We start from the raw sequence: 27,533 nt of genomic DNA on the forward strand, positions 1-27,533 counted from the left end.
GTTATAGAAGCAATGTGAGTTGTTTTTTTTTTTAAAGACAGAGTCTCAAGCTGTTGCCTGGGTAGAGTGCTATGGCATCACAGCTCACTGCAACCTCAAAGTCTTGGGCTTAAGTGATTCTCTTGCCTCAGCCTCCCAAGTAGCTGGGACTACAGGCACCTGCCACAATGCCCAGCTATTTGTTGGTTGTAATTGTCATTGTTGTTTGGCAGGCCTGGGCTGGGTTCGAACCTGCTATCTCTGGTGTATGTGGCTGGCGCCCTAACCGCTGAGCTACAGGTGCTGACCCAGCAATGTGTAGTTTTTATATCAAATATTCTTTGTGAGAAAGGAAAATAAAATAAGACAGTCTCTGAATCTAGGCCATTCTGTTAATTTTTTGCTTGCACATGCACTTTGATGCCCTTATGCAGTGAAAGGTCCAATAACTGAGCCGTGTTCTTGTGTACATCCAAAGAGAGGCTGTTCTAAAGCTATGTGCCAAAGTATTCATACAAAAGACATGCTCTAAAATTCATTCATTCGTTGACTATATGAGGATAGCTCAGAGCCTGGTAAAAGACTCTGGCAAGATTGTGCACAAGGTAGGGGACAGCTAATAATATTTGGGAGATTGACATTAGGATCAGTATTTGGACAATGGAGTAACACTACAGGTTATCTTCTTCCAGTCTACCCCCCAAAGAAAAGCAACTTAGGAAATGATAACAAATAGCAAAATATGTTTAGAAACAATAAGTCATAAAGAGAAATATCTTGTCCGTGTTATGCTATCAGAGATCTCCTGGTGTTTGTTGCTGGGAGCAGCACTATCATCTTTAAAAAAGTAAATCCATGCTGTTGCTTTTCCCTCAGGGCTCCTGGGTTAAATTATCCACATCAGGAGTAGATTCTTCCTAGGTGAAGACCTAGTTTTGGAATGCCTATTCTTAGGACTTTACCTTTGGGGGTTGGATTTGAGACCATCATTTCTTTGCTCACTGCATATTCACATGTATATGTAGTATGACTTTCCTCATGGGGTTTGGGCTTCTACTTATACCTACTTGTACCTCAGTTTCAATAAAATTGTACAATTTGGCTTGGCACCCGTAGCTCAGTGAGTAGGGCACCAACCACACACACTCAGGCTGGCAGGTTCAAGCCCAGCCTGGGCCTGCTAAACAACAATGACAACTGCAACCAAAAAAATAGCCAGGTGTTGTGGGCACCTGTAGTCCCCCTGTACTTGGGAGGCTGAGGCAAGAGAATCACTTAAGCCCAAGAGTTTGAGATTGCCGTGAGCTGTGACGCCATGGCACTCTATCAAGGGTGATGCAGTGAGACTCTGTCTCAAAAAAAATTCTTTTCGGGCGGCGCCTGTGGCTCAGTCGGTAAGGCGCCGGCCCCATATACTGAGGGTGACGGGTTCAAACCCGGCCCCAGCCAAACTGCAACCAAAAAATAGCCGGGCGTTGTGGCGGGCGCCTGTAGTCCCAGCTACTCGGGAGGCTGAGGCAAGAGAATCGCTTAAGCCCTGGAGTTGGAGGTTGCTGTGAGCTGTGTGAGGCCACGGCACTCGACCGAGGGCCATAAAGTGAGACTCTGTCTACAAAAAAAAAAAAAAAAAAAATTCTTTTCGTACAATTGTTTGGCTGCCCTCTGGCCCTGTAAATTTTGTCTAGTCTGTGTAGCCAAACTATCATCATCATCTGGAGGTCTTCCAGTATTTTTCATCGATACAGTAACAGATAAATAGATGTTTTTTTAACAGCAGCACTAAAGGGGAGGAGCAAGCCAGCTAGAATTCTTTCTCTCTTATCTCCAGCTCTGGGCCTGACATATACTAGGTACTTGATAATACATGGTCAAATAGGCTAGAGGATCGCTTGAGCCCAAGAGTTGGGGGTTGCTGTGTAAACTATGGTGACGTGACAGCTTGAGACGCTGTCCCCCCACCCCCCAAAAAATGTTTGCCAGCAGTATCCAACAAACAAAGTTACATGAATTCTTTTATTTTTATTTTCTTATTAACATTGTTTTTTAGAGACAGGTCTTGCTGTATTGTCCAAGCTGGTCTCAAACTCCTGGCCTCAAGAGATCCTCTTGCCTCAGCCTCCTCTGTAGCTAGGTTTACAGGCATGAGCCACTAAGTCAGACTGTGTGAATATTTTTAAAAGAAAGAATACTGAATTCTTTCTCCACTCCCACTGCTTCACTTGACTAGCCTAATAAAAAAAGAATAACTGTAGAAAGGAGGATGTAGCAGTTCTGAAAGTCTGCTCTTAGCAAGGCTGTTTGTGAGATGACCCTTTGGCCCCATCCCATACAGTGTACTTCAGCCACAGTGAACCTGTTAAGTTCCTCAAATGCACTCTACTGTTTCCCTGAAACATCTCACCAATTGTGTCTCTAACCAGAGCGTGAAAACTGGAGTAATATGAATTTCTATTTATGCTTAGCTCTCCATGTAGTCATCACTTCCTCTTTCTTAGAATCTTTCTCAGACTTCTTGACTAGTTGTCTCTAGTTTGAGCTCACAGTACTCTGTGCTTCTTCTACCTTAGTGGGATTTTGTAATTGCTGATGTTAATGTCTGTTGCTCTTACTAGTCTAAAGAGGAACTGTCTCTTGCTTAATATTATCTCAGTAGTGCCTGGAACTACTAATGTTGCGTTATAGTCAGTATTGCTGGAAGCATTTATGGAATAAACATGTGACTGTGTGGATGGAATAAACTAACCTGGCAATGCTAAATTTATTGAAAAGCATAATGATATGGCAGCACAAAAAGCTAATTCTAGAGATTTTTTTAGCCCAGCAAACCACCCTCAAGATTATGCATGTGAGTGAGACTCAAGGAACATTGAGGGACTTAGAATCTGTACAAAGGTCCTATTAAAAGGCCAGCTACTTGGAGAATTTAAAGAAATTAAACAGATTTAGATGCCTTTAGGATAAGGTCTGCTTCATGTTTTCATACTATAGAGACAATAAGTTACCAGGAAAGATGTTTAGGCATAGAAGGATAAGCATGACTTTGGATTTTGATAATAAGAAGGGTTCCAAGGTAAGGGAAGTCTGCATGTAACCAAAGAATTGGTTTTTTACCCCAAGTCTAATACTGTCAAGCAACTGCTCAGTTTGAACAGAAAGAAAACATTTAAAGACCTTAGAGAACTTAAATGTCTTGTGAAGAAAAAATTCACGATCATAAAAAACATTGTAAAAAAGCAGTGAAGAACAGGTGTAAGAATAGATTGTTAACAAGAGGAAGATTAATAATGGGAAGGAAAGGCCAGGCATGGTGGCTCACGCCTGTAATCTTAGCACTCTAAGAGGCTGAGGCAGATGGATTGCTGAGCTCACAGGTTTGAGACCAACTTGAGCAAGAGCGAGACCCTGTCTCTAAAAATAGCTGGGTGTTGTGATGGGTGTCTATAGTCCCAGCTACTTGGGAGGCTGAGACAAGAGAATCGCTTGAGCCCAAGAGTTTGAAGTTGCTGTGAGCTGTGAACAGGGAACTTTACCAAGGGCGACAAGTGAGACTTTGTCTCAAAAAAAGGGGGGTAGGGGAGGTGGCGCCTGTGGCTCAGTAGGTAGGGCGCCGGCCCCATATGCCAAGGGTGGCGGTTTGAACCCAGCCCCAGCCTAACTGCAACAAAAAAATAGCTGGGCGTTGTGGTGGGTGCCTGTAGTCCCAGTTACTCAGGAGGCTGAAGCAAGAGAATCCCCTAAGCCCAAGAGTTTGAGGTTGCTGTAATCTTTGATGCCACAGCACTCTACCAAGGGCGACGAGTCAGACTTTGTCTCAAAAAAAAAGGCGGAGGTAGGGGGAAGGAAAATTGATGTTTCAGAAGTGGAGAAGAGATCTAAAGCTGCGTTTGAGCCAATAAAAAATGGTAGGCAGCATTTTTTTAGAAATGAAAGCACTAAGAAAACTTAAATTTTTATGATTACATAGGTTCTCTTACTGAAAATTTTTCAGAAACATAGGCAAGTATAATAGATAATAAAAATTGAGTATAATTTCAGCACCCAAGGAAAACCACTATAAATATTTTTTCTTTCTAGCAAAATATTGTTTGTCTGCTATTACTATATAACTTACAATAAAGGGTGAAAATCTTAATGTAAAATTCAATATGTTTATATGTATTCACATAAACATGATTCAGCTCAAGATATAAAATATTTCCATATCTCTTAAGATTCCCTTGTGTCCTTCCCTTCAGTATCCATAGATTAATTTTGACTATTCTTGCATCTCATATAAATGGAATCATAGAATATCACTGAAGGATAGAAGGTCTGTTAAATCTGGCTGCTTTTGTTCATCATTGTTTCTGGAATTCATGTTTTGCATGTAATACTAGTTTTTGTTTTGTTGCTGGGTAGTTTCTAATCTATAAATACATCATTATCTGTTCTGTTGATGAACATTTGGTTAGCTTTTAATTTGTCACTGTTATAAATAAAGCTGCTTTAAACATTCTTGTATATATCTTTTGGTGGACTTCTACATTCATTTCACTTCAGTGTATATCTAAGAATAGTTACTGAGTCATAATGTAAATACTGCCAAAGTCAGGAATATATGATACGCTTTCTTCTAAAACCTTGATTGTTTTAGCTTTTGTATATAGGTCTATGATACATTGTGAATTGTTTTTTGTGTATAAGGGTAGGGAATCAAGGTTCATCCCCCCTCCGCAAGGATATCCAGTTAATCCAGCACTATTTATGGGAAAGTATCTTTTTCTTTCTGCATTTTATAGCATGGTGGTACCTTTCTGTTAAATTAGGTGATGGTACTGTATGGGTGTATTCTATTGCATTGATCTGTTTACAAGTATTTATTTTAAAGAAATTTTAAGTCATGCTGAATATATAGCTTTTATATTTTTCTTATACAATATTACATTATATTTCAAAAGCATAAATTAAGAATGGCTGCAAAAAAATAGATGGACCATAATTTATTTAACTATTTTCTTTCTTTGGACATTTAGGGTTTTTTTTTCCCTCCTTTCTCTGTTTTGTTTTTGTCTGTCTTTTATGTTGGAGGCTTTTCTCTAATGTCTGATAATCTTTGCCCACTCATTTATGTATGAGGCAATAAAAAGTCCATTAAAAGTTCTGTATGCATGGGAACACTATGGGGTGATTATGTGAGTCATTCCTTTGGTGTCTCTGAGTATTAGTATCTCCCCCACCCCCAATTGGCACTATTCAGTTTTTCTGTAGAAAATCCTCCGCTGTAGAATTGATGCCGGTAGATCATACTTGTAGAATCTAGCAGGTATCTTATAATTTAAAAAATAATAACCATTTTGAAAAATACTATATTTTCCTGCGTCTCTACTTTAATGAGGTCTTTCATATTTTCTTATCTCCCTTGACCACTTTCCCAAAGAACAGTTTCTGCCCTTCTCATTGTATGATTGAATGACTGCTAATCCCATGACTTTGAGCATGTCTTGAATGGGATCGTGGGATAGCAGCATTCAATACAGTCTATTAATGCATCTTGGCTGCTGCTCTATTTGAGCTGTCCCTTTTGGAGCTCTGATTTGTCTTTAATGCTATAATTTACACTGTTTACATTTGATCCTTAGTTGTAACGCTCTGTCATAGTAAGGTTTACATTTTTACATGACCAAATTTATAAGGGAAAACAGCTATGTTATAAAGTTCAATATGACACCTTAAATTTAAAGCTCATTTGTGTTCTGGTTAACTAGAACTGTCTGTTTGTACTAGACAGTGTCAGTGTTAGATAATCTTTTTTACTTCAGTTTGCCTCTTTACCAGCTCAGGAACAATTGATTCCCATTGGGTGAAGTCCTGCTCTTCAAATGGCCTGCTCTAGGATCTTTGATCCAGTGCAGATACTTGTTCTTTGCTGTTCTCTCACTAGGATTTATATTTATATGTGTGGAAGGGAGTCATGGTAGCTGGAGTACCTTTGTGGTACTTTTTATTGCCTCATATATTATGTTTTTCATAAATGCCTCTGTGAATAGCACATGGGATTTCCACCCTGCCCCCCGACTTTACATGATTCTTCCGGCAGAGGGAGAAAGGTACATACCAAAAATGAGGGGGAAACATGATTGAGGGATAAATAAATGGGGGTGACATGTACACTTGTAAGAGAATTTGGGGGGTTCCAGGGAGAGAACTGCACAGGATAATGAAGAATAGATTCAAATTGGGTGGATTAACAAACAAAAGCCAGGAAACATTGAGGTCTAAAGTTGTAATAGCATATTCTTTGTTCTTTTTTTCTCCTCACTGAAGAACAATGTCTTCAGAGAAATACAGGTCCAGATTTTGCTAGTGTGAGAATGATCATTACTACATGGTCTTGTTGGACTTATCAAGTTAAACTACAATTTAAATGAAATTAGGTTACACACACTGAATTTCAGGACAGTCGTTATGAGGACTGTGTTCTACTTTTATGACTAAAAAAAATAAATAATGAAATGGCCATATAAGGAGTTAATGAGACTGATTTCTGTATTAACCAGGGATCATTAGGTTTTCCATAGTCTTCCTAGTAGGAGAGAAAAAATGAAATGCATTTATATATGTCTTATGTGATGATTATAGTGTTAGTCACCATGACCCTTTGCATTAGGAAAAGGGGAAAGGCCATTCCCATATCAGGGTGTGCTGCTAATCAGCAGAGAGCAAAGAAGGGAAAGAACTCTAGTTCTTTTCTGAGTACCTTTCAGGTCCTGGAAAAATAGGATCTCATCACAGTGGATCATTCCTATAATGCCAGCACTTAGGGAGGGTAAGGTGGGAGGATCACTTGAGGCCAGGAGTTCAAGACTAGCAAGATCCCATCTCTATAAAAAATTTTGAAATTAACCAGGTTTAGTGTCACATGACTGTAGTCCTAGCTGCTCATGAGACTGAGGCAGGAAGATTGCTTGAAGCTCAAGGCTGTAGTGAACTAATAATTGAACCACTGCATTCTAGCCTAGGTGACCAAACAAGCCCCTATCTTAAAAAAAATAAATTTAAAGTCAAAGCGGTTCTTTAAAAGGGGAGGCAGAATGCAAATGTGATTGAAATAGAGTCCCCCACCAGGCATCCTGATTCTGTATTATAAAGTTTCAATTTCTAATCACCTCTGTCAAAGGACTTTCTTTACCTCCATCTCCTTCTACTGGGTTTAAGCCTGTACTCCTACCCAGCAGTCTGTTTACGGCCTTTTCTAAAAATCATTGTTTTTATGCTTGTCTTTTCAACCAGTTGCTTAAGGGAAGGATTTGAGCCATATTGATGTTTATACCTGACTTATCCCAGAGTCAGGCACTAGTCAGCACTGCATACGTGAATGTTTGGGGGAATGTCACCCAGAAGGGTTCACTAGATTACCTTACTATTGGTTTCCAGGATTGGAAAGTCTAAAGAGATTGTTTAGGCTGGGCTTCAGACTTTGATCTATGAGTTTATTATAAAATCATCTGGAATCCTGGTTCTTTCCTTTTTCCTGCTCTGCCTTTCTGAAATGCCCATTTCATCTTAACCTGTACTCCTTCTCAGGGCTTCAAATTGGCTGTCAGTAATTTTGTAGGCCGTGTCTTTCTTAGACTTTGTGTATGCCTATGTTAAGGGGAAGAGGAGGTTGGGTAGGAGTTTTTTAGGAGAGTCCAAGCTTTTTACTGACAGAACCAGTAAAACGCTTGGACCAGACTGGTTCTGAAGTTTCAGAACTTCACTGGCCGGGATGTTCATTTGCATTTGACTTAGTCCTTTTTCCCTTGAATCAATCATGAGGAAAAAGGAGAGAGAGTGACCTGAATTGGCTTACACAGGCTAGGCTTACCTTGGAACTGGGATGGAATGAGCTTTCCCTGAATCACGTTAAGTACAGGAAGAATGAATGGATACCTACCGAGAAATCTGGCAACTGTTAGGAAGGAAGAATAAGGATGTCGTGTGGGCAGCCAGCGAAGCCCACTGTTACACTAATCCACATTTTCTAGAGAACCTTACTTTATAACTTTTTTGTCCTTCATATAAAGCCACTTATGAATTTATTGATTGCATGTTATGAAAAAGAATGGATAGTGAAATTACTAAATTTTAGTGTGAGACTCTTCCCTACTATTTATTTGGGGGAATAGAAGATAGGTAAAAAGCTAAATGTCTGTATAGAACATAGGTAAAAGTACAAGGCAGCAGTATGACAGATATGTTGTTTAACTGAGTCATCCATAGAAAATATATTAATACTTTGTATTCCTCAGTAATTGCTTGCTTTTAATCTGGATGTCACTATGCCAGGCACTGTGGAGGTTAAAGACATGATGGAAACAAGGTGCTGGCTTGTAAAACTTCAAGACCAATCAAGAGAATGATTAGTAGGCTGGAGGGGCCTGGAAGCATGGGCTCCTTCTCAGAAGCAAACCACCAGGGACAGGAACCTATAGATACAAGTGAGAGTTCCTGAAGAGCTCCCCTAGAGTCCTGAGAGCCTAGATGGTCAGAGGAGATGCTTGGCATTCTCTGCAGACAGCTCTGTCCAACTGCTCAGGCCAGTGAGTCTGGGGAAAGCAACGATATCACTCCAGTGCCTAAGACAGTGGCAGTGGTTTCCTTTGGTTGATTGCTGCTTGTTAGAAGACCCCAGTGTGGTCCAACCCTGTTTATTGGAGGGTTTCAAGTAGAAGGTCAGGTTCTATTGATCTGACTCAGTACTATTGGACTTTCTTCCTTATTAAAGCTATCTAATCATATTTGTGGATATTCAGAAGATTTAAAAAATAAAATATCTTGTTATTCATTCAGCACATTTATTTAGGGGACTGCCTTGTGCCAGGCAGTATGTGAGGCTCTAGGGATATGGTAGTGATTCAAAACTGGCCAGATCCAGCTGTCACAGCCTACAGTCTAGTGGGGGAAACAGGCAAAAGACAAATAAATACATAAGATAATTGCCCATTGTAATGGTGAGAAGGAAACCAAATGGGGAGAACTAGAGATTTGTAAAATGTTCAAAACACCTTTAAGGCATTTGGTAAATGATTTTATGGGGTAGAATTTTTTTCCTAATGATTTCCACAGGTTAAATGCAAATAATTTTTGTTCTTTTTGTCTCTTAGGTGCTCTTTGCAGGACCATGATGAACCAAGAAAACCCTCCGCCGTATCCTGGCCCTGGTCCAACAGCCCCATACCCACCTTATCCACAAGCACCAATGGGTCCAGGACCTATGGGGGGGCCCTACCCACCTCCTCAGGGGTATCCCTACCAAGGGTACCCCCAGTACGGCTGGCAGGGTGGACCTCAGGAACCTCCTAAAACCACAGGTGTGTGTCTGTGAATGTGGATTGCATGCATGTGTGCAGTTGCACGTCACCAAAGGAAATGTTTGCATGTTTTCTTTGGCAGAGAAGAAACACTGGCCTTTGTGACTTGTAGTTGATGTCTCCAAAGCTTGATGAATGACTTAGGGTGGCTTCTCACTCCTGAGAATGACTTCCTTCCTTCTCAGGAGGCCCAAGTCACCTCTGCCTGTTTCATTCATGCCTCTTGTTCCCTCTGTTGTTGATGACTTCCTGGCCAACATGGTTTCTAAGAGCCACCCCGTGGAGCACTTGCAGGGGGAAAGTACCAATTGGGTTCTTGCTCTAGCAGCCAATTTTGTTTTTCAGAGTTAGCCTTTAGCAGTTATTTTATCTGTCAGCTTGTTGACCTTCAAGTCATTCCTTGCCCCTACTTTGGGGTTGGTTTTCTTTACTAAATATTTTCATAATTTTATTTAATCTACTAGTTTTCAGCAGATTTCCGAGTCCTTCTTGTATGCTATAATAGTGCTACTCAAGGCTCAGTCTGCAGACAAAATGACAGTCGATGAACAGTGAATGGTTATCAACTATGATGAGATAAACATAGAAAGTGAGAGTAAACATTTAGAAACTTTCAAAGCAAATTTGATAGTGCTGTGACATTCAAGTATGTAATCTTGCATTTTACAAAAGCATCAGTTTGTGAAGAATTAAAAATCAAGTATCTTGAGAGTCACTGTGCTAGATATCTTGGTCACTATTTTAAAACCTTTGGTTTCTAGGATAGCTGTTCTTTTATAGCTTTTTCAGCTTTTTGAGATAGCTGAATGTTTATTACATGTACATGGTCTCCTAAGAGCTTTATAACATTAACATTTAATCCTTGTAACAATCCTATGAGGTTATTTTGTTTTATAGTGAAGTAATTGTGGTCCAAAATAGAGTAATGACTTACCCAAGTTACCCAGCTTCCAGCTTAGAATCCTAATAGTTTGGCTTAAAAATCTGTACCTATAATTTATTATTATACTGTTGTCCCTCTTCTGCATTTTCTGAACTGATTCACATTCATCTGAATTTAGAGCCTTAGGTTTCCTCTGAGAGGTTTTCCTATAGTTTGACTTTTTACTAATCAAAATTAGTAACAGAATTGGTGGTTAATTTTACTCTGGAATATGAGGATTCTTTAGGTAGATACCATGAAAGAAAAAATAATGTTTAAGAGGAATTTTGCACTCAATATGGCAAAGATTTTACTTTTATAGTGTCACATCTTATACTCTGTTAAAGTAGAATCCTTCAGTTTATCTTGAAGGAAAACTTTTACAATCCTAGATTCTGTTCTGTTGTAAGAGTTTTGTAATGTGTGCTCAAAAGAATGCAGGAAGTTTAACCAGGGTAAATTAGGGTAATCAGAATAATTGGCATTCAAGTCTCTGACATCATAGGGGCATTTCCTGAAAATAAATCTCAGCTTCTAACAAAGTAATATTGTGGTAAATGAAAAAAAAAAAAAAAACAGATGGAAAAGACAACATATTGTATGATTACATTTATGTGAAATTCAAAAACATACAAAAAGAATCTATAGTGCTGTAGATCAGAATAGTGTTGCTTCAAGCTTTGGAGTTGAAGGGCTAGGATGGGGTTGGTTATTGATTAGGATGGGCACAAGGGAACCTTCTGGGGTCTATCTTAATCTAGGTGGAAATATTATTTATGATATCACTTTATGATTTGTGCACTCTGCTGTATATTATACATAAATTTTTCTCTTTTTAAAAATTTCACATTAATATGAGGATACAAAAAATTAGGTTACAATATTTGCATTTGTTAGGTAAAGTCCCTGTTACAGTTGTGTCCTGCACCCAGGAGGTATGCCATATACCCTTACATTGTGCCCATTAAATGGGAGCACACCTATCTCCCCTACTGTCTCCCCTCCCCCTTCTCCTCATCTTGAACTAACTGAGTTTTTTCGTGTGTGTGGGCATGTATTAATTTGTCCACTGGCTACATATTAGTATTGAATACATTGGACACTTGTTTTTCCATTATTGTGTTACTTTACTAAGAAGAATGTGTTTCATCTCCTTCCAGGTTAATGCAAAAGATATAAAGTCTGCATCTTTTTGTGGCTGAATAGTATTCCACGATATATATACACACACACACACACACACACACACACAATGGTTTATTAATCCGTTCCTGGGTATACATCAGTTTTGTTTTTTGTTTTTGAGACAGAGTCTCACTATGTCACCCTCAGTAGAGTGCTGGCATCACAGCTCACAGCAACCTCAAACTCTTGGGCTTAAGAGATTTTCTTGCATCAGTCCCCCCAAGTAGCTGGGACTATAGATGCCTACCACAATGCCTGGCTATTTTTTTTTTTTGGCTGGGGCTAGGTTTGAACCCGCCACCTCTGGCATATGGGGCCAGCATCCTACTCCTTTGAGCCACAGGCACCACCCCAATGCCCAGCTATTTTTGTTGTTGCAGTTGTCATTGTTGTTTTATCTGGCCCCGGCCAGGTTCGAACTTGCCAGCCTCAGTGTATGTATACATCAGTTTGTAAAAACATCTTCCCAGCATTTGGGTTATCCAGTAGACTCAGCGCAATGCTAGTGTTAGGTATTTTACCCATAGCTCTCATAGTTTTTATCCATTCCTAGACCAATACTGTTTATACTGACTCTCTAACTAGCATTGGTGCATTTAGAACTTTATGGAGTTTGTCTAGAATAAATGCTTCCTAGGTTCGATGGACTTTGTTCTCTTATGAGAAAATACTCACAGATTTGGTTCTCCTTCTTATCTTTGGAGTAATTTAAGTATTGATGTTAGCCTTTTTTGAGAAGAAATAATTTCTTTATTAATTTTTTTTTTTGCAGTTTTTGGCCAGGGCTGGGTTTGAACCTGCCACCTCCAGCATATGGGGCCAGTGCCCTACTCTGTTGTGCCACAGGTGCTGCCCCGAGAAGAAATAATTTCTTAATTCTTAGGATTAAAGGCTTATTGAGTTCATCTTTTCAATCATGATTGATTTCACAAATGCAGTTAAACTATTTAATATCCTTTTCCATGGAATTTCTTTCTTTGTTTTTAGCTTATGAATTGTTAGCTGTCTAGACCATTGTTTTTCAACCTTTTTAATCTCACAGCACACTTGAACCTATAGTTAAACTTACATGGCACACATAAATTATGTTGATCAAAAAAAAGTTTAAAGGGGCGGCGCCTGTGGCTCAGTGAGTAGGGCGCCGGCCCCATATGCCGAGGGTGGCGGGTTCAAACCCAGCCCCGGCCAAACTGCAACAAAAAATAGCCGGGCGTTGTGGTGGGCGCCTGTAGTCCCAGCTGCTTGGGAGGCTGAGGCAAGAGAATCTCGTAAGCCCAAGAGTTAGAGGTTGCTGTGAGCCGTGTGACGCCACGGCACTCTACCCGAGGGCGGTACAGTGAGACTCTGTCTCTACAAAAAAAAAAAAAAAGTTTAAAAAAATAATATACTTATTGTGCTTTGAACTTCTTTCGAAAATAATTTAACTAATGATCTTTACAAATTTTCACAGCACACCTAAGATCCTGTCATGGCACATTAATGTCCTGTGGCCCACCAGTTGACAGTCACTGGTCTAGTCCCATTCTGTACCCAGAAATAGCAGGTGATGCCAGATGGTCAAGTTCACCTGGGGTTCAGGTTCTGTGAATGGGACCCTTTGAAGATATAGGCTCACTAAGGGATAAACCCCTTATGGACCCATTTCAGAATCATGTGTTCTCATGCTATGTATTTGAGGTTTCTAAGAAAATTTAAGCTTTTTATCTTCAGCTGGGTGATTTTTATCTACTACTGTAGAGACTTTCTCCTCTCAAGTTCAAGTGTGTAATCTATTTTTTTTTAATAGAAATACAGGTGGAAATGGTCTTTTTCAAAGGAAGGAAGATCTCTTTTATTCTTCATTTGTGTCTAGTAATTAATTTTTAAGGGATTAAAAAAGTGTGATGAATGGATGGGTAGGTGGGGGTAGATGGATATCTAAGCAGAGCCCTCATTGGTCATCTGTTTATGATCCAGAGTTCATTTTTCAGAAATTGTAGCCAAAGACCACTTTTTGTTTTTCTTAGGAAACCTTCTTTTTGGAAACCATGTGATTGGAAGCAGCAGGTGCTTATGGGAATAAGGCATCCCAGAGAGCATACCTGTAGGTTCCCTTAAGGATTTCCTGGGTAGTTTTTAATAATAACTGTAGCAACCAGTATTTCTTGAGCACAGTGCTTGGTATTAACTTAGTGTAATCTTCACAACTCCATAGTATTATTGCCATATTACAGAAGTAGCTCTCCCAATAACCCTGTACTATCATTGGCATGTTACAGAATAGAACCTGAGGTTCAGAGAGGTTGTATTTCTGTTATCAGCCCAAAACTCAGTGGCTTAAAATAGCAGTGGTTCATTATTTCTCATGACTCTCTGAGTTGACTGGGAGATTCATCTGCTTCATGTGATCTCTCCTGGGGTTACTCATGTGACTTCATTTGGCTGTTAGCCTGGCTGGGAGTAGGATCTCCAAGATCGCCTCATTTACATAACTAAGATCATGGTTTGCCTCCATAAGGCCTCTCTCATCATTGGAAGATCTAGCCTGAACTGCTACACAGCAAGTAGATTCCAAGAGGATGAAAGTAGAAGCTGTCAGGCTTGCGATGGCTAGGCCCAGAACTGGCAGAGCCATTATTCAAAGCAAGTCATGAGGCTAGCCATATTCAACAGGAGGAGCAATAGTTACCATCTCCTCCCTTTCCTACTTTTTTTGGTAACAACTTTATTAATACATAATTCATATACCATACAATTCACTAATTTAAATTGTGCAATCCAGTGGTTTTTAGTATATTGACAGTTTTTCAACCATCACGAATGTCAAAATTCCAAAACATTTAAAATTTTTATTATTTGTAGAGATGAAGTCTCAAATTTCTGGGCTTACTTGGGCATGGTGTCTCCATGCCTGTAATTCTAGCTCCCTGGGAGGCTGAGGCAGGAGGATCCCTTGAGCTCAGGAGCTCGAGACCAGCTGAGCAAGAATGAGACTCCATCTCTACTAAAAATAGATAAAAATTAGCCTGGCATTGTGGCGGGTACCTGTAGGCTCATAGGCTCAGCTACCTGGGAGGCTGAGGCCGAAGGATCGCTTGAACCCAGGAGTTTGAGGTTGCTGTGAGCTAGGTTGATGTCATGGCACTCTAGCCCGGGCACCAGAGTGAGACTCTGTCTCAAAAAAAAAAAGAAAAACTAAAACAGAACTTTTGGGCTCAAGCAGTCCTCTCACCTTGACCTCCCAAGTGCTGGGATTACAGGCATGACCTACCAGGCCCAACTTTGTAGAACATTTTTATCATGCTGAAAAGAAACTCCATTCCCTTTAGCAATCAGTCCTCATTTCCCTCCAGCCTTTCCTCTGCATTAGTTCACTTTCTGTCTCTATAGATTTGTCTGCTTGGGACATTTCATATAAATGGAGTCATACATATATTTGGTCTTCTGTGACTAGTTTCTTAGCTTAATGTTTCAGAGTTTGTCCCTGTGGTAACATGCATTAGTATTCCTTTCTATTGCCCAGTAATATTCCTTGTATGGCTATACCACATTTTATTTATTCATTCACTAGTTGATGGACATTGGGTTGTTTCTACTTTTTGTCTGTTATAAACATTTGTGTAAAATAGACTCCATCTTTATCAAAGGACTGGCTTGTTAATACAGGATGAGAGGACTAGTTGGTGACCATCTATACAGACCACCATAATTTCACCCTTTGCTCTTGGCAATGCACGTATCTCCCTTGTGCAAAATATATCTGTCACCTTCCAGGGCCACCAGATGTCTCATTGAATAACTATATCACTTTAAAATCCAGGATGTTATCATCTATATAATCTATATAAAATAAGCCCTCTAGCCAGCCATGCTGGTCCATATAACTTACCTTTGCTCATACTGCTCTCTTTATTTCCCACCCCTCTGTTCCCACTCTGCCCCAACTTACCCTATACATCTCTGGAGATCAAAACAGAATATCTCTTCAGTGAAACTTTTCCTTACTTACACCATACCATCTACAGAATTTACCAATTGTATTTGCTTCAACTGCACTCTGTACAGACTTTTTTCAAAGCAACTCTTCTTTCTATAGATTCCATTAGTTTCCACTGTATGTCCAGTGTAGCATTTTTCTTTTTCTTTTTTCTTGTCTTTCTTTTTTTTCTTTTTTAGAGACAGGGTCTTGCTCTCCCTCTGTTATGCAAGCCAAAGTGCATTGGTGTCATAATAGCTCACGGCAACCTCAAACTCTTGGGGTCAAGCAATCCTCCAACCTCAGTCTTCTGAGTACCTGGGACTATTGGTGTGCATCACCATGCTTGGCTAATTAAAAAAATTTTTTTTTGTAGAGACAGGATCTCATTGTGTTGCCCAGACTGATCTCAAACTCCTATTACTATGTTGCCCAGATTAATCTCAAGCTCCTGGCCTCCCAAAGTGCTGGAATTGCAGGTGTGAGCCATTGCACTGGGCCCAGTTGAGTATCTTAATGTTTGAATTCAATTAACCCTGCTCTTACTGTTGTAGTTTGGGCTTTCACCATTTGTTTTGGCCAAGATTCTGAAGGCTGCAAGTGACAGAACCTGACCCTTAAATATTAAATGGCAACACAAATTTATCAGACACTTGAGTAAAGAAAGCCTCTAAAATAAAAGATGCAATCGAAACAGACAGAAAAAGGGATTCTGAGGGAACAAACAGTGCAGGGAGAAAAAGCCTTTCTACACGAAAAGGAGGGGGAGGAGGCTCAAATATTTTTAAGATATACAGGAAGATAAATCCTATTGAAATAATATCAGGGACACTGTGTTAAAGGAATTGAGGAAACAAAAGCATTTAGCCAAGAAGAATGTGAAACTGACCTCAGCCTAAGGATTAGATCCAAAAGACCCATTTGGTAGCCAGGTCTTGCCAAACTAGAATTGTAAGGCTTTTTACCCCAGGTAGAAGTTTGATGTGTATTTTGGTTATCTTTTGTGTTGTTTTGTCACAAGCTATTCCAAATCTTAGAGGTTAGAATTTCTGCACTTTGGATAGAGCTTGGCAGGAAAGATCGATTCATATCTGCTCTACACGGGAGCTACTGGGTCAGGAACATACATGATAATAACCAGTGTGCTGGGTTAAGTATGTACACCTTCTACCCTCCAAACTTTCTTCTTGGCTTTGTATCCTGTCCAGAGGGGTACTGTCAGGTTGATGTATACCTGCAATACAGAGAGAGAAGCCATTTGATTTGGCTAATGCTTCAGAAGGAGAGGGGGATGGAAGCCTGATGGCAGATTGACTGCTTGGAAGGGTCAGAATATACCCATGCTGAAATGCTGGTATTCCTATGTGTTTTCCAAACCAGTCTTGGTCTTCTCCATTCTTACTGGCTTTGTTTGATCCTCTTATTTCCCTTGAAGATTTGATTAAGTTCAACCACAGTCTGTTAACTATTTCAGTTCCAGTGGGATCTTGTACTTCTGGTTCATTCTAACAAGAAATTGTTATATCCAAAAAGAAAAAAATCACATGTCTGGCATGCCAGCTGAGATAGCTAAAACAGCTGGGTGCAGGATTTCTGTCCCTTCCCTTCTATCTCCGTCCTTCTTCTGGCCTCTCGGTGCTGCTATCACAGCATGGCAGTCTCAGCATAGTTGGCTACTTCCATTATTGAAGTGCAAGAGTAGAAACTGCCAGGGTTTTCTTTAAAAAAAAAAAAAAAAAAGAAGAAAGAAAGAAACAAAAAACTTTTTATTTGAAACAAGCTTAGATATATGAAAAACATTGCAAAAGTAGTAAAAATGATTCTGTATACCTTTCACCCAAATTTTGCCAGGCCTAAGTAATCATAATACAATGAACTGTTAGGATTTTACGCCCTAGGCTCAGAGGTTTCAGAATGTCACTTTCGTCACACTCTTTGTCCTTACAGCCAGTAGAATCTGTCTACTCTAGATTCAAGAGGAGGGAAAACAGACTTCATTCCCTGATGGGGGAGTAGTAAGTAAGGTTGCATTGGAAAATGGCATATGGAATGAGAGATCTTTGGAAACACTGTGGCAAGTTTGCGACATGTGAATTCCTGTTCATTGAAGCATTCTAAATAACAGAACTATGTCTAGAGTCTTACTAATATGCCATAGTAATAGGACTATTTAAAGTGAAAAATTAAACATTCTCTTTAGTTTTTTTGTTTTTTGTGACAGAATCTCACTATGTCACCCTCGGTGGAGTGCATGGCGTCACAGCTCACAGCAACCTCTAACTCCTGGGCTTAAGCGATTCTCTTGCCTCAGCACCCCAAGTAGCTGGGACTATAGGTGCCCACCACAATGCCCGGCTATTTTTTTGTTGCAGTTGTTGTTTAGCAGGCCCCGGGCCGAGTTCAAACTGCCTGCCTCAGTGTATATGGCTAGCGTCCTAACCATTGAGCTATGGGTGCTGAGCCAATCTCTTTAAAAGTTTTATATCAAAAAAGAGGGGATTTGTCTTTTTAAGGAAAGTTCTATGAATTGATTAGAAGGTCATGAAAGAAGGGTGGTTTTAATTCTATCACCAAATTAAAAAGACTCCCACTCAGATACTTCAAATCATCAGAAGTGGAAGAGTTCTCACATGATCAACCGGGTTAATCACCTTTCAGACTTCATGGCAGACATCACTAATCAGTTATGGCTGTTTCTAGTATACATGAATGTGGCTTCAGAGTCTTACCCATGCATTCTAGGCAGCCACTATGATTAAAATTGGATTTACTATTTCTCTCTTGCTAACCTCCTCTTCTTAGAGATATTTAAACTGTGATACCCAGAGAGGTTTAGTGACCTGCTAGGGTCAGTGAGTTTTGAATGGGATAGAAGTCTCCTGATTCCAAGATAAGTGCATTTTCTCATTATGCCATGCTGCTGTGATCCAGCACATATTCCACAGAAATTCTTAAAAATCACCCACCAAAGGAAAATACTTTATTTTCAGCCTTTTCCCTCCTTTCTTGAAATCCACCCCTGCCCTCAAAACATAAAACACAAAACAAAACACTATCCATTAGATCGCAAGACGCCAGTTTCCTGGTAGACAGAGGTAAAGTAGACTGTGAGAAATTTGGATTTAAATCCTCTTTTTTTAATTTAATTTTTATGGGGTACAATGTGATGATTTGATATACAATGTGGAATGCTTAAATCAAACTGATTAACATAACCATCACCTCATTTACTTATTTTTTGTGGTAAGACATTTATAATATACTCTTAGTTGTTTTGAAATGTACCTTTGCATTGTGTACATTAGGTGAGATCCCACCAAATACCCTCCCTCCTCTTGCCCACCCACACACTCTCTTATTAGCACTAGGATCTGGGCAAGTTACTTAGCCTCTCTGATCTTTGAATGTGCCTGGCCTCCCTTTGTGAGCTTTACAAAGGCAGGACTTTTTCCTATCCTTCATCTCTGCTTCCATAGTACTTAGTGCTGAGCATGTGGTATATGTATGTGTATGTATACATACATACACACACACAGAGGGTGCCAAAAAATGTCTACACATTTTAAGAAAGAAAAAAACTATTAAAATTGTAATACTCAAAATACTGATAACAAAAGATGAATACAAGCCACATTGAGCACCTCTTGCAATTGCAGCAGTCAAACATGACATGACTATTACAAATTTAATACAATTTTTTCTTTCTTATAATGTATATACATTTTTTTGCCACCCTCTGTATGCGTAGGTATATATATGCTCAGTAAAGAAGCATAGAAATACTACCATTTCAGAAAGTGGCTGTGAATCCATGTTCGGTGGTTTCTGGTCCCCTCATCACTTTCTCTTGAGATCTTTCCCTTGCCATTTAACTCTCATGAGCCCAGATATTGGTTTATACATGTTCTTGTGGGTTAGGACTGTGATATCTGTATCTGGCAATATAATGATTTCAAATGAATTAAGTTCTACTTCAGCACAGTCCTTTGGGATGCCCCCTGGTTCTCAAAAGCCCAATTGGGCTTTGAATTAGGTTACTAAGTGTATATATTGGAAACTACCCAGTGATCCTGGGCTTTATAATTTGAAGAAATGAAAGGGGAGTACATCTTCAGAGGTACCCTTCTGGATCCATCAGGTCCTTGCCACCCAGCAAATGTTGTAAGAGGCCTCTTTTATTCCACAGTCACAGATTGTGGGGGAGGTAATAGAATGGCATATTTCTTCTGCACACTTTCCTTGGTGTCTCCTGCTGTTTTTATTGGTGTGAGGATAGAAGAGGAAGGATATTTATCGATCTGGCAACTCTGGCTAATTGGCTTGAGAATTGGAATAACTGCCTGGCTTGTTAGACTCTTTTATGCTGTCTTTTATCAGAAACTCCAATCAAGCATTTTCATTGCCCTGGGAAGGCTTTCCAGCATAGGCAAGTCCAGTACCTTCTTTCTTTGCCAGGTTTCAGATGACAGAATGTCTCAGCAAGGACACTGCATACTACCACCAAAGCTACTTTGGCTTAGGAGTCTAGGTAGAGTTTCTCTAGTTCCCTGGGCTTATATTTCTTATCTATAATATTGTGAATTACAGGACCACGGTAAAGAATAAATATAAAGTAACATACTTTCTATAGTTTATGGCACCTCATGGGCAATGAGGAAAAGCTAGTATCTTCCCCCAGCCCACATAAATTTTCTGAATTTTTGCTTATGAATGGATGGGGGTGCAGAAGACAGCTCTCAGGGAAACGACGGGGAGCCAGTTGCTGAGGGTCACTCTTGATCCACCCTGAATATCCCCAGTAGTCTGAGGCAATTGGGGATAGCTCCAGATGCATCAGTTATCTGCAGTCATGCCGTATGACCTGTCTCCGTCCTCGTGCTCATCCCCCTTGACCTAATAGCTTCCCATTTCATTTTAATAAAAGCTAGAGTCCTTGCAGGAACCAGCGAGGCCTTTGTGAGTGAGCTGCTGCCACTCCACCACTTCCATGCTCTGCTTTACCTTCCCAGTGTCCTGGGCACTCACCAGACATCCACTTCTTTTTTGTTCTTGCTCAGCTGTCATCTTGTCAAGAGAGGCTTTCCAGCTACCTTTCCCCCCACCCCCCATTTAATAAAGCACCCCAGCTGGCACACTCTATTCTGGTTCTCCCACCTCTTTTCCCTACCTCATAACGTTAAGTTTACTTGTTAATTGTCTGCCTTTCTCTTCCCACTGGAACATAAGCTCCTTGAGGGCAGGGTCTTTTACATGTTATGTTCACTACTTAATTCCAAATATTTATCAAATGGTTAAGTGTCCCCTTCTGCCGGTATCCTCTAGCTGCACAAGGTATCTTGTGAAGCATTTTTCTTTCAAATCTTGTCTTGAGTTCCTTTTTCTCCTATAGGTACAAATTCCTACTGCCCTACTGAGCTGCTGCTTCCTGAGTTACTGCCATGCATCAGGCCTGGTGTGTATCCTTTATTATTTAATTGGTAGGACAGCTCTTTGCGGTAGATCTTATTAAAAAGGTAATAAAACATCTGGCAAAGTAGGTTAGGTGTTTTAAAACTAAGGATCTGGTTTGAGTACTGTTACTCTGTAATAGTACTAACTTAATGGTTCCACCTCTACAACAGGTCACCAGTTCCTTTGGGCTCTGCTGTATTGCTACCTTCCCATGTTTTTTTTCTTTCTTTTTTTTTTTTTTTCTGGAGATGAGTTCTTGCTCTGTCAACCAGCAGGCTAAAGTGCAGTGGTGTAATTATAGCTCATGCAGCCTTGAACTCCTAGGCTCAAGCCTTCCTCCTGCCTCAGCCTCCCAAGTAGCTGGGACTACAGACATGCCTAGCTACCCTGCCCATTTCAGGTCTGGCTGAGGGCTTGGTATATTTTGTTCCTCTTTGGTACTTTTTCCTTCTTGGTCTTCTACTTTATCCTTATCTCTGCCTTCTTAAAGGCAAGAGTTGACTACTGTGTAAAATACTTCTCTATAACTTACCCTCAATTTAAAAGGTAAACTGAGATAATCCATTTAAATTTCCTCCTTCCTTTCACATTTCTTAGCACATATCCTGACACATTCATTTAAATCTTCTAATGGCCCAGAGAGTATTTTCATGGAATCCCTTGGAAAAGTTTCACATAGGCCCTGACCAGCATTTGTAAGACTTGGCGGGGCCCATCAGAGATTGAGAAGCTTGGGGTTTCTGACCCAGTAAGTGGGTCTGGGCACATACATACTTTTTGCTATGAGAAGGGATAGTTAGAGCTCTGGTGGCCATCTTTTCTGGTCCCTCAACCTGGAGAAGACAGGCTGCTCATGAGGCCCTCCTGGGATTTGTAGCTCTTTTTTTTCTGCAGTTTTTGCCCAGGGCCAGGTTTGAACCTGCCACCTCCAGTACATGGGACTGGTGCTCTACTCATTGAGCCACAGGTGCCACCCGGATTTGTAGCTCTGGAAAAGGGCTCTGACATTAGCTATTCCTTTCAGCTATCTTGAATACTTCCCTTTTCCCACTCCAGAGACGGCATTGGGCTTAGAACTTGCTGCTTCTTGGTTTGGAGGGAAACCACTCCTCTTTGTTCTGTTGGCCTCGCTTTAGTTTGGAGGATTTGCCACTGTACTGGGCTTTTACATGATAGGCCAGAGGTTTCAATTTATCCGAGAGTACAGAGGTTCTGGTGGGAGCAGCTGCTTTACCTGATTCTTGGACATCCCAGAGTAGGAACTATGTACAATTTAAGGGTTTGAATATTTTTTCTGCCCTCCTTTTAATGGTTTTCTATTACTCTTAGAATAAAGACCAGCATTCCAAAAGGCACCTTCGGGCCCTTCGCAGTCTGACCCTGCTGCCAGGTTCGGTTTCAGTTCCTTAGCCTCACCAAGCTTCCTCCTCTCACATGACTTTTGTAAATGCCATTTCCTCTGTGTGGCCTGGGAAATTCATTACTCCTTTCTTGACTCAGTACAGGTTACCCTAATTAATCCTTCACATCTCACGCATGTGTCACTTCATGACACTGAGTTATAACCCGTACCTTCCAGGCTGGGTCTTTCATAGTATTATCTCAATTTGTAATCTTACAGTCTTGACACTAGTTAAAGAATTAAGGTTTTCTTTACTGTGTGGCAGTTCCATGACAGGAGATCTTGCTAATTTGACTGACCAATGGATCCCCAGTAACTGCTTTGTTGAATGATTAAAGGTGAAGAAGAGTTTAAAGATATGCAAGAGAAAGGATAGGGTAAGACTGGAATAAGCTTTTTTAAGCTGTTAAACTCTAATTTGATTTTGCAGAGAAGACTGTTTACGCTACTTTTCACTCTCTCACCTTACTCATTTTTTGGTCTGGGATCTGAGCAGAATTGTGTTTACAGGGGTTTGTTGAGTACTGTTACAATACTGGCATTCACAGATGTCTCAATAATCAGAACAGAGAGGTGAGTTTGAGGACATTCTTGCCTCCACTGAGTTCTGGTCATGACTCTTTCTCTGATCCTTCAACATAGTAATAATGCTCATAGAAATTATTTTTTAATTCTTGTAATTCAGATACCCCACCAACTCAAATCATTTTCATGTTCTTATTTCCTAGTCAGTTCTTGCTTACATGCACGTGCCATTTGTACCTGGCTTCCACTGTAGGGTAGATACCATTTGTATTCTGTTTCCCCCCTACTTGCTTGTCATATCCCTGTCATTAAATGACACATCAGTGTTTGGTGCTCTTTTGCATTCTGTTAGGGAATATCCTCATTAAAATAATCCAAAATTAGCTATAACATACATTGTTAGCAATGGTAAAGAAGGAGAACTCTGTGGGTAAGATGTGTTCTCTCTGGTGGTCCTGAATTGCAACTCTCTTCAGAAAAGCAGATGAAAATAGCCTTTAGTGAGTATACTGGGGACTTAGCACCAACTTTGGCTCTCATTCCACGTACCTGTGACGTCAGGGTTTAACTTGACAGCTCTGCTCAGCTAGGCCCAGCACTTCAATGATGGTCTCACTAAGGACTACACCAACCCCAGGTCTCATGGACCTATGTGTCATGGGATAATAGTATGTTCTACTAGGGGACTGTAGACTCCTAAAGATGGCCCTGGGTTTTTCCATCTTCTTGGGGATAGAGACATAATCATTTCTTGTCAAGGACTATATGCAAAACATTCTCTTCCATTTTCAAAAGCCCTTCATTTGCCTAGCGCTCTGAGGTAATGGAGTATGAAAACACTACTGCTCTTTGCAAATCCAATTTACTCAGCTGGCTGGTGAGATGTGCCCAGGGCCTGCTGGCTGGGAGTAGACTGGGTTGGCCAGAGCAGATTAGCCTGGGGAAACAGAAGGTGTTTTGAAGTCTTACACTGCTCCCAGACCAGTTTGCTTCATTGTTCTTAGCCACTTCTACCCAGGAGCAGCCTGGATTTTCTGCTCTAATACTACTACTACCCAGTCTTGAAAACATGACACACATATTCCTATTATTTCTTGCATAGCTTTGTTCAGTTAAGTTGCTATAAACAAGGACATTGGCTTGGTAGTCAAGAAAAGCACTATGCCTGGGTAAAAGGCAGCTAGGGAGACTAGAAGGTGTGGTGGGATAAATTCAGTCTTAGAAGGATGGGAGTCAAGCAGGCAATGTTGGGGCCTCCCTGTGCCAGTTCCACTCTGCAGAGAAAGTCTAGTGCTGTAGGTCATTAGTGTCAGGGAGACCCAGGGTAACAAGGATCTTCCCCTAGGATATACTCTCCCAAATAGTAATGAGGCATCAGCTATACAGTACTAGGCTCTAGGGCCTGTGCACAGCATGGTATGTCTCTGGCCACACCAGCTGCCTGTGTGGCACAGTGCCCATAGGCACCTAGTGCCATCTTCCCAGTGGTTGGTGTGGTTAGCCATAGGGGAAACTTGAGGAGGAACCTCTTGAAAACTGACAGCCTTTTCATTCCCTGAAGCTTCCCTCAGGTTTTCATGGAAGTCACTCTAAGGAGAACTGTCCACACTAGTAGAAATTGGCGCCTTTTTAAAAATGTGTATTATATTTTGGTTCCTCAGAATTCAGATGCTTTAAAAATCGGGTCATGACAGAATGATTGTAATTAAAATAGTAAAAATGAAGATAGCAGGGATTGGTGTTTGTATCACTTGATGAAGACTTAACCCAGCAAACAATAATGTGAATGTGAGGACCAGATCCAGAATGATCAGTGGGCCAGAAGAGATGGTTTTTCACAAACATATACATACATCAACTCTGCTGATACCCCACAGCTTCTGCTCTTGGGTTATACCTGGGCTCTCACACAGAGAAACATGGCCACCTTTAAAAATAACTTTTTAAATTCTAGAAATACTTTTCCCCTTTAGAAAGTAAATAATACCTATAATTTTAAGACCTAGAGGTAGCAGCTAACATTTTGGTATAATTTATTTATGATGCAATCCTTTTTGAAAATCAGCTAGTACGTTAGTTTCTGTCCAGAGCATATATTTGCAGCAAATATAATGCTACTTAAAAGTGCTATTGAGTGTTTATGTTTGTTTAAATTCATCGTCTGTATATACTCAACTGGCTCTTGACCTCTTAGAACGTGCAGGTCTTAAGAAGTGGTTATCAATTTTCACCAAGGTCTCCATTTCAGATTAGTTTCACTCTGTTGACTTCATGCTGTTTCCCTACCCACCCCAACCCCGTCTAAATTATTCTGGTTTTTAAAAATCACAGTGTAAAGTTCAAAAACTCTTTGTTATTTTAGTTTACAGAATAAAAGCAAAAATAAGGGTGATAATTTATTATCTAGTTATCTTGTGCCAGCCACTGTGCTAACTGCTTTTTGAGGAATATCTCATATAATCTTTATAATAATCCCAAAAGGTAGGTGGTTTTTGTCTCCATTTTTCAGACAAGGAAACTGATCACAGAGAGGTTAAAGCATTTGTATTTTACTTAAATGGACCATGACATGTATGTTAAGCACAATCCCTAAATCCAGTGAATCTGAACTTGGAAGAGCTGGACCTTTGAGGATACAGAGATGAAGAGGACCCAAGTCCTGCTCTGTGAGCTGAGCCAACAATCTGGTGGGAGCTGGGGGTCAGTGTAGACAGACCCAGTGAGCAGATCATGGCTGAATTTGAGCAGCCTGCCCTGGTCTTCTGCTATTCCATTCTTACCTTGGCTTCCCTTCTCCAGAAATTATTTATTATACTTTCCTATCAACTCGTACACAGAGTCTAATCAGTTTGTACCAGGAAGCTTGTTGCTTGTGTGCTGTCAGGGCCACAACCCTTATTTTTCTTTTTGAGACAGTTTCACTACGTCGCCCTTGATAGAGTGCTGTGAGATTGCTCACAGCAATCTCAAACTCTTGGGCTTAAGTGATGATCTTGTCTCAGCCTCCCAAGTAGCTGGGACTACAGGCATCCCCAACAATGTGCAGCTATTTTTGTTGTTGTTGCAATTGTCATTATTGTTCAGCTGGCCGAGCTGGGTTCGAACCCGCCAGCCTCAGTGCATGTGGCTGCGCCAGCCCTAGCCCTTTTGGTTTCAAGGGACCAGTACTGCTCCCCTCCTCTTCTCTTCCTGATGGGCTCATTGACCTTCTCTTCATTTGATTGGAAGTGTCTTGCATATCCAGGCTGAGATCCTGATTGGAAAAAGTAGCACACTCCTATGGTGGCACTGACACCTCCTCAGCCTTTTAGATTTTAGGGGCTTTCTGTTTTGTTTTGTTTTGTTTTGTTTTTGAGACAGTCTTGCTTTTTTGCCCTTGGTAGAGTGCTGTGGCATCCTAGCTCACAGCAACCTCAAATTCCTGGGCTCAAGCAATCAATCCTCTTGCCTCAACCTCCAGATTAGCTGGAACTACAAGCACCTGCTATAGTACCTGGTCATTTTTAGAGACAGGGTCTTGCTCTTGCTGAGCTCAAGAGATCTACCCGCCTCAGCCTCCTAGAGTGCTAGGATTACAGTATGAACCACTGTGCCCAGCTCCATATTTTAGGGGCTTTCTGAAGCAGGTGGAGGGAGTAGACTGTCTTCCCCTATAACACACAAACATTCTTTCTTGTTCTGGAGATTGTACCTGAACTTTCTCCTTGGAGTCCTAGGCATCAGATTCTTTCTCCAGGTATGTAGCTGCTGAGAAATGATTTCAGTGCCTTTTAATTGCATTTTCCTTAGGGAAACAAATCTCCATTAGGCTTATTTATTTATTTATTTTTCATAAGTAGTGTCTTGGTTTCCTCTGAGCTTTTCCATTTACCCTTGAAATGAGTCCATTTGGTAGCCTGGAATACCTTGTCAGCCCAGATGATTGTAGAGAAAAAGCGTAAGATTGTATTGTTTTCTTAATGGGTAAAAATGGATTTTTGCTTTTAGGGCATGTGTATCATGGGTAGTTTGTTTATGAAGGATTAATATTCCCCTCCCTCCCTCTTGAACCTCCAAAAAAAACCCTGTCCAAGTATCCCCTGGCAGCTGGTGGATAATCTCGAACTCTCCAGGGCTATGGGCAAGATGTCCTGGGGCTGCAGATCTGAAATAAAGGCTCCAAAGAGGCCCAGTGAAAAGGTTTATTCTGTGGCTGCAGAAGCTATTCTTGCTGGACTAACTGGGCTGGGGACCCTGAGCTCCTTTTGCTAGCTTACTTTCCCAAGATCTCCTCCTGGGCAGATTGTACCCTTTGATATAAAACAATGACCTCAATATCAGGGACTGTCCTTAACTCCTTCCTGGAAAATTCAGAGTATGCCAGGATGTCTTCTGAAGGGTTTGAATTGACAGAAGTACTTTTCTTAAGTACTTGAGACTGATTGTTTCTTCATATTTTTCCTTATTAGTGCTTAGCAATTATTTTCAGAGCTAGTTAAGCAATATCTACAAGTCGTTTACAAGATAGGCTAGAAACAGCTTTTCCAACTCAGGTAAGGAATGCAAGACAGAATGTTCATTTGTCCCTTTGTCCATTCAGTGTCTTTTGTTGCCAGGCCTACTGAGTGCCCTGAACTGGGCTATAGGCACATCAAAAGGTAAGTGACATTGGAGTCCTCAGCATTTCTGTTCAGGTAGAATTAGGAACTTAGGATCGGTCACTAGGGTTTATCTTGGAGGTCAAAAGGAATTCCTGAATAGGACCATTCTCCTGTTTAGTCGTGAAAAAAGAGTGGTGAAGGT

At 40.6% G+C, this 27,533-nt stretch overlaps 1 protein-coding gene across 5 annotated transcripts in view; it reads left to right on the plus strand.

Annotated features, from left to right (window-relative positions):
• The window catches only part of CYSTM1 (cysteine rich transmembrane module containing 1), a 138,516-nt gene that overhangs the window by 84,257 nt on the left and 26,726 nt on the right, over positions 1 to 27,533 (plus strand). For all 5 annotated transcript variants that reach the window (XM_053566495.1, XM_053566496.1, XM_053566493.1 and 2 more), the window contains exon 2: positions 9,105 to 9,311. In XM_053566495.1, the coding sequence (XP_053422470.1) occupies positions 9,122 to 9,311 (190 nt within the window). In that variant the 5' untranslated portion in view covers positions 9,105 to 9,121. The remainder of the gene's footprint in view (positions 1 to 9,104; positions 9,312 to 27,533) is intronic.

Source organism: Nycticebus coucang, chromosome 17 (assembly GCF_027406575.1).
Source record: "Nycticebus coucang isolate mNycCou1 chromosome 17, mNycCou1.pri, whole genome shotgun sequence".
NCBI lineage: Eukaryota > Metazoa > Chordata > Mammalia > Primates > Lorisidae > Nycticebus > Nycticebus coucang.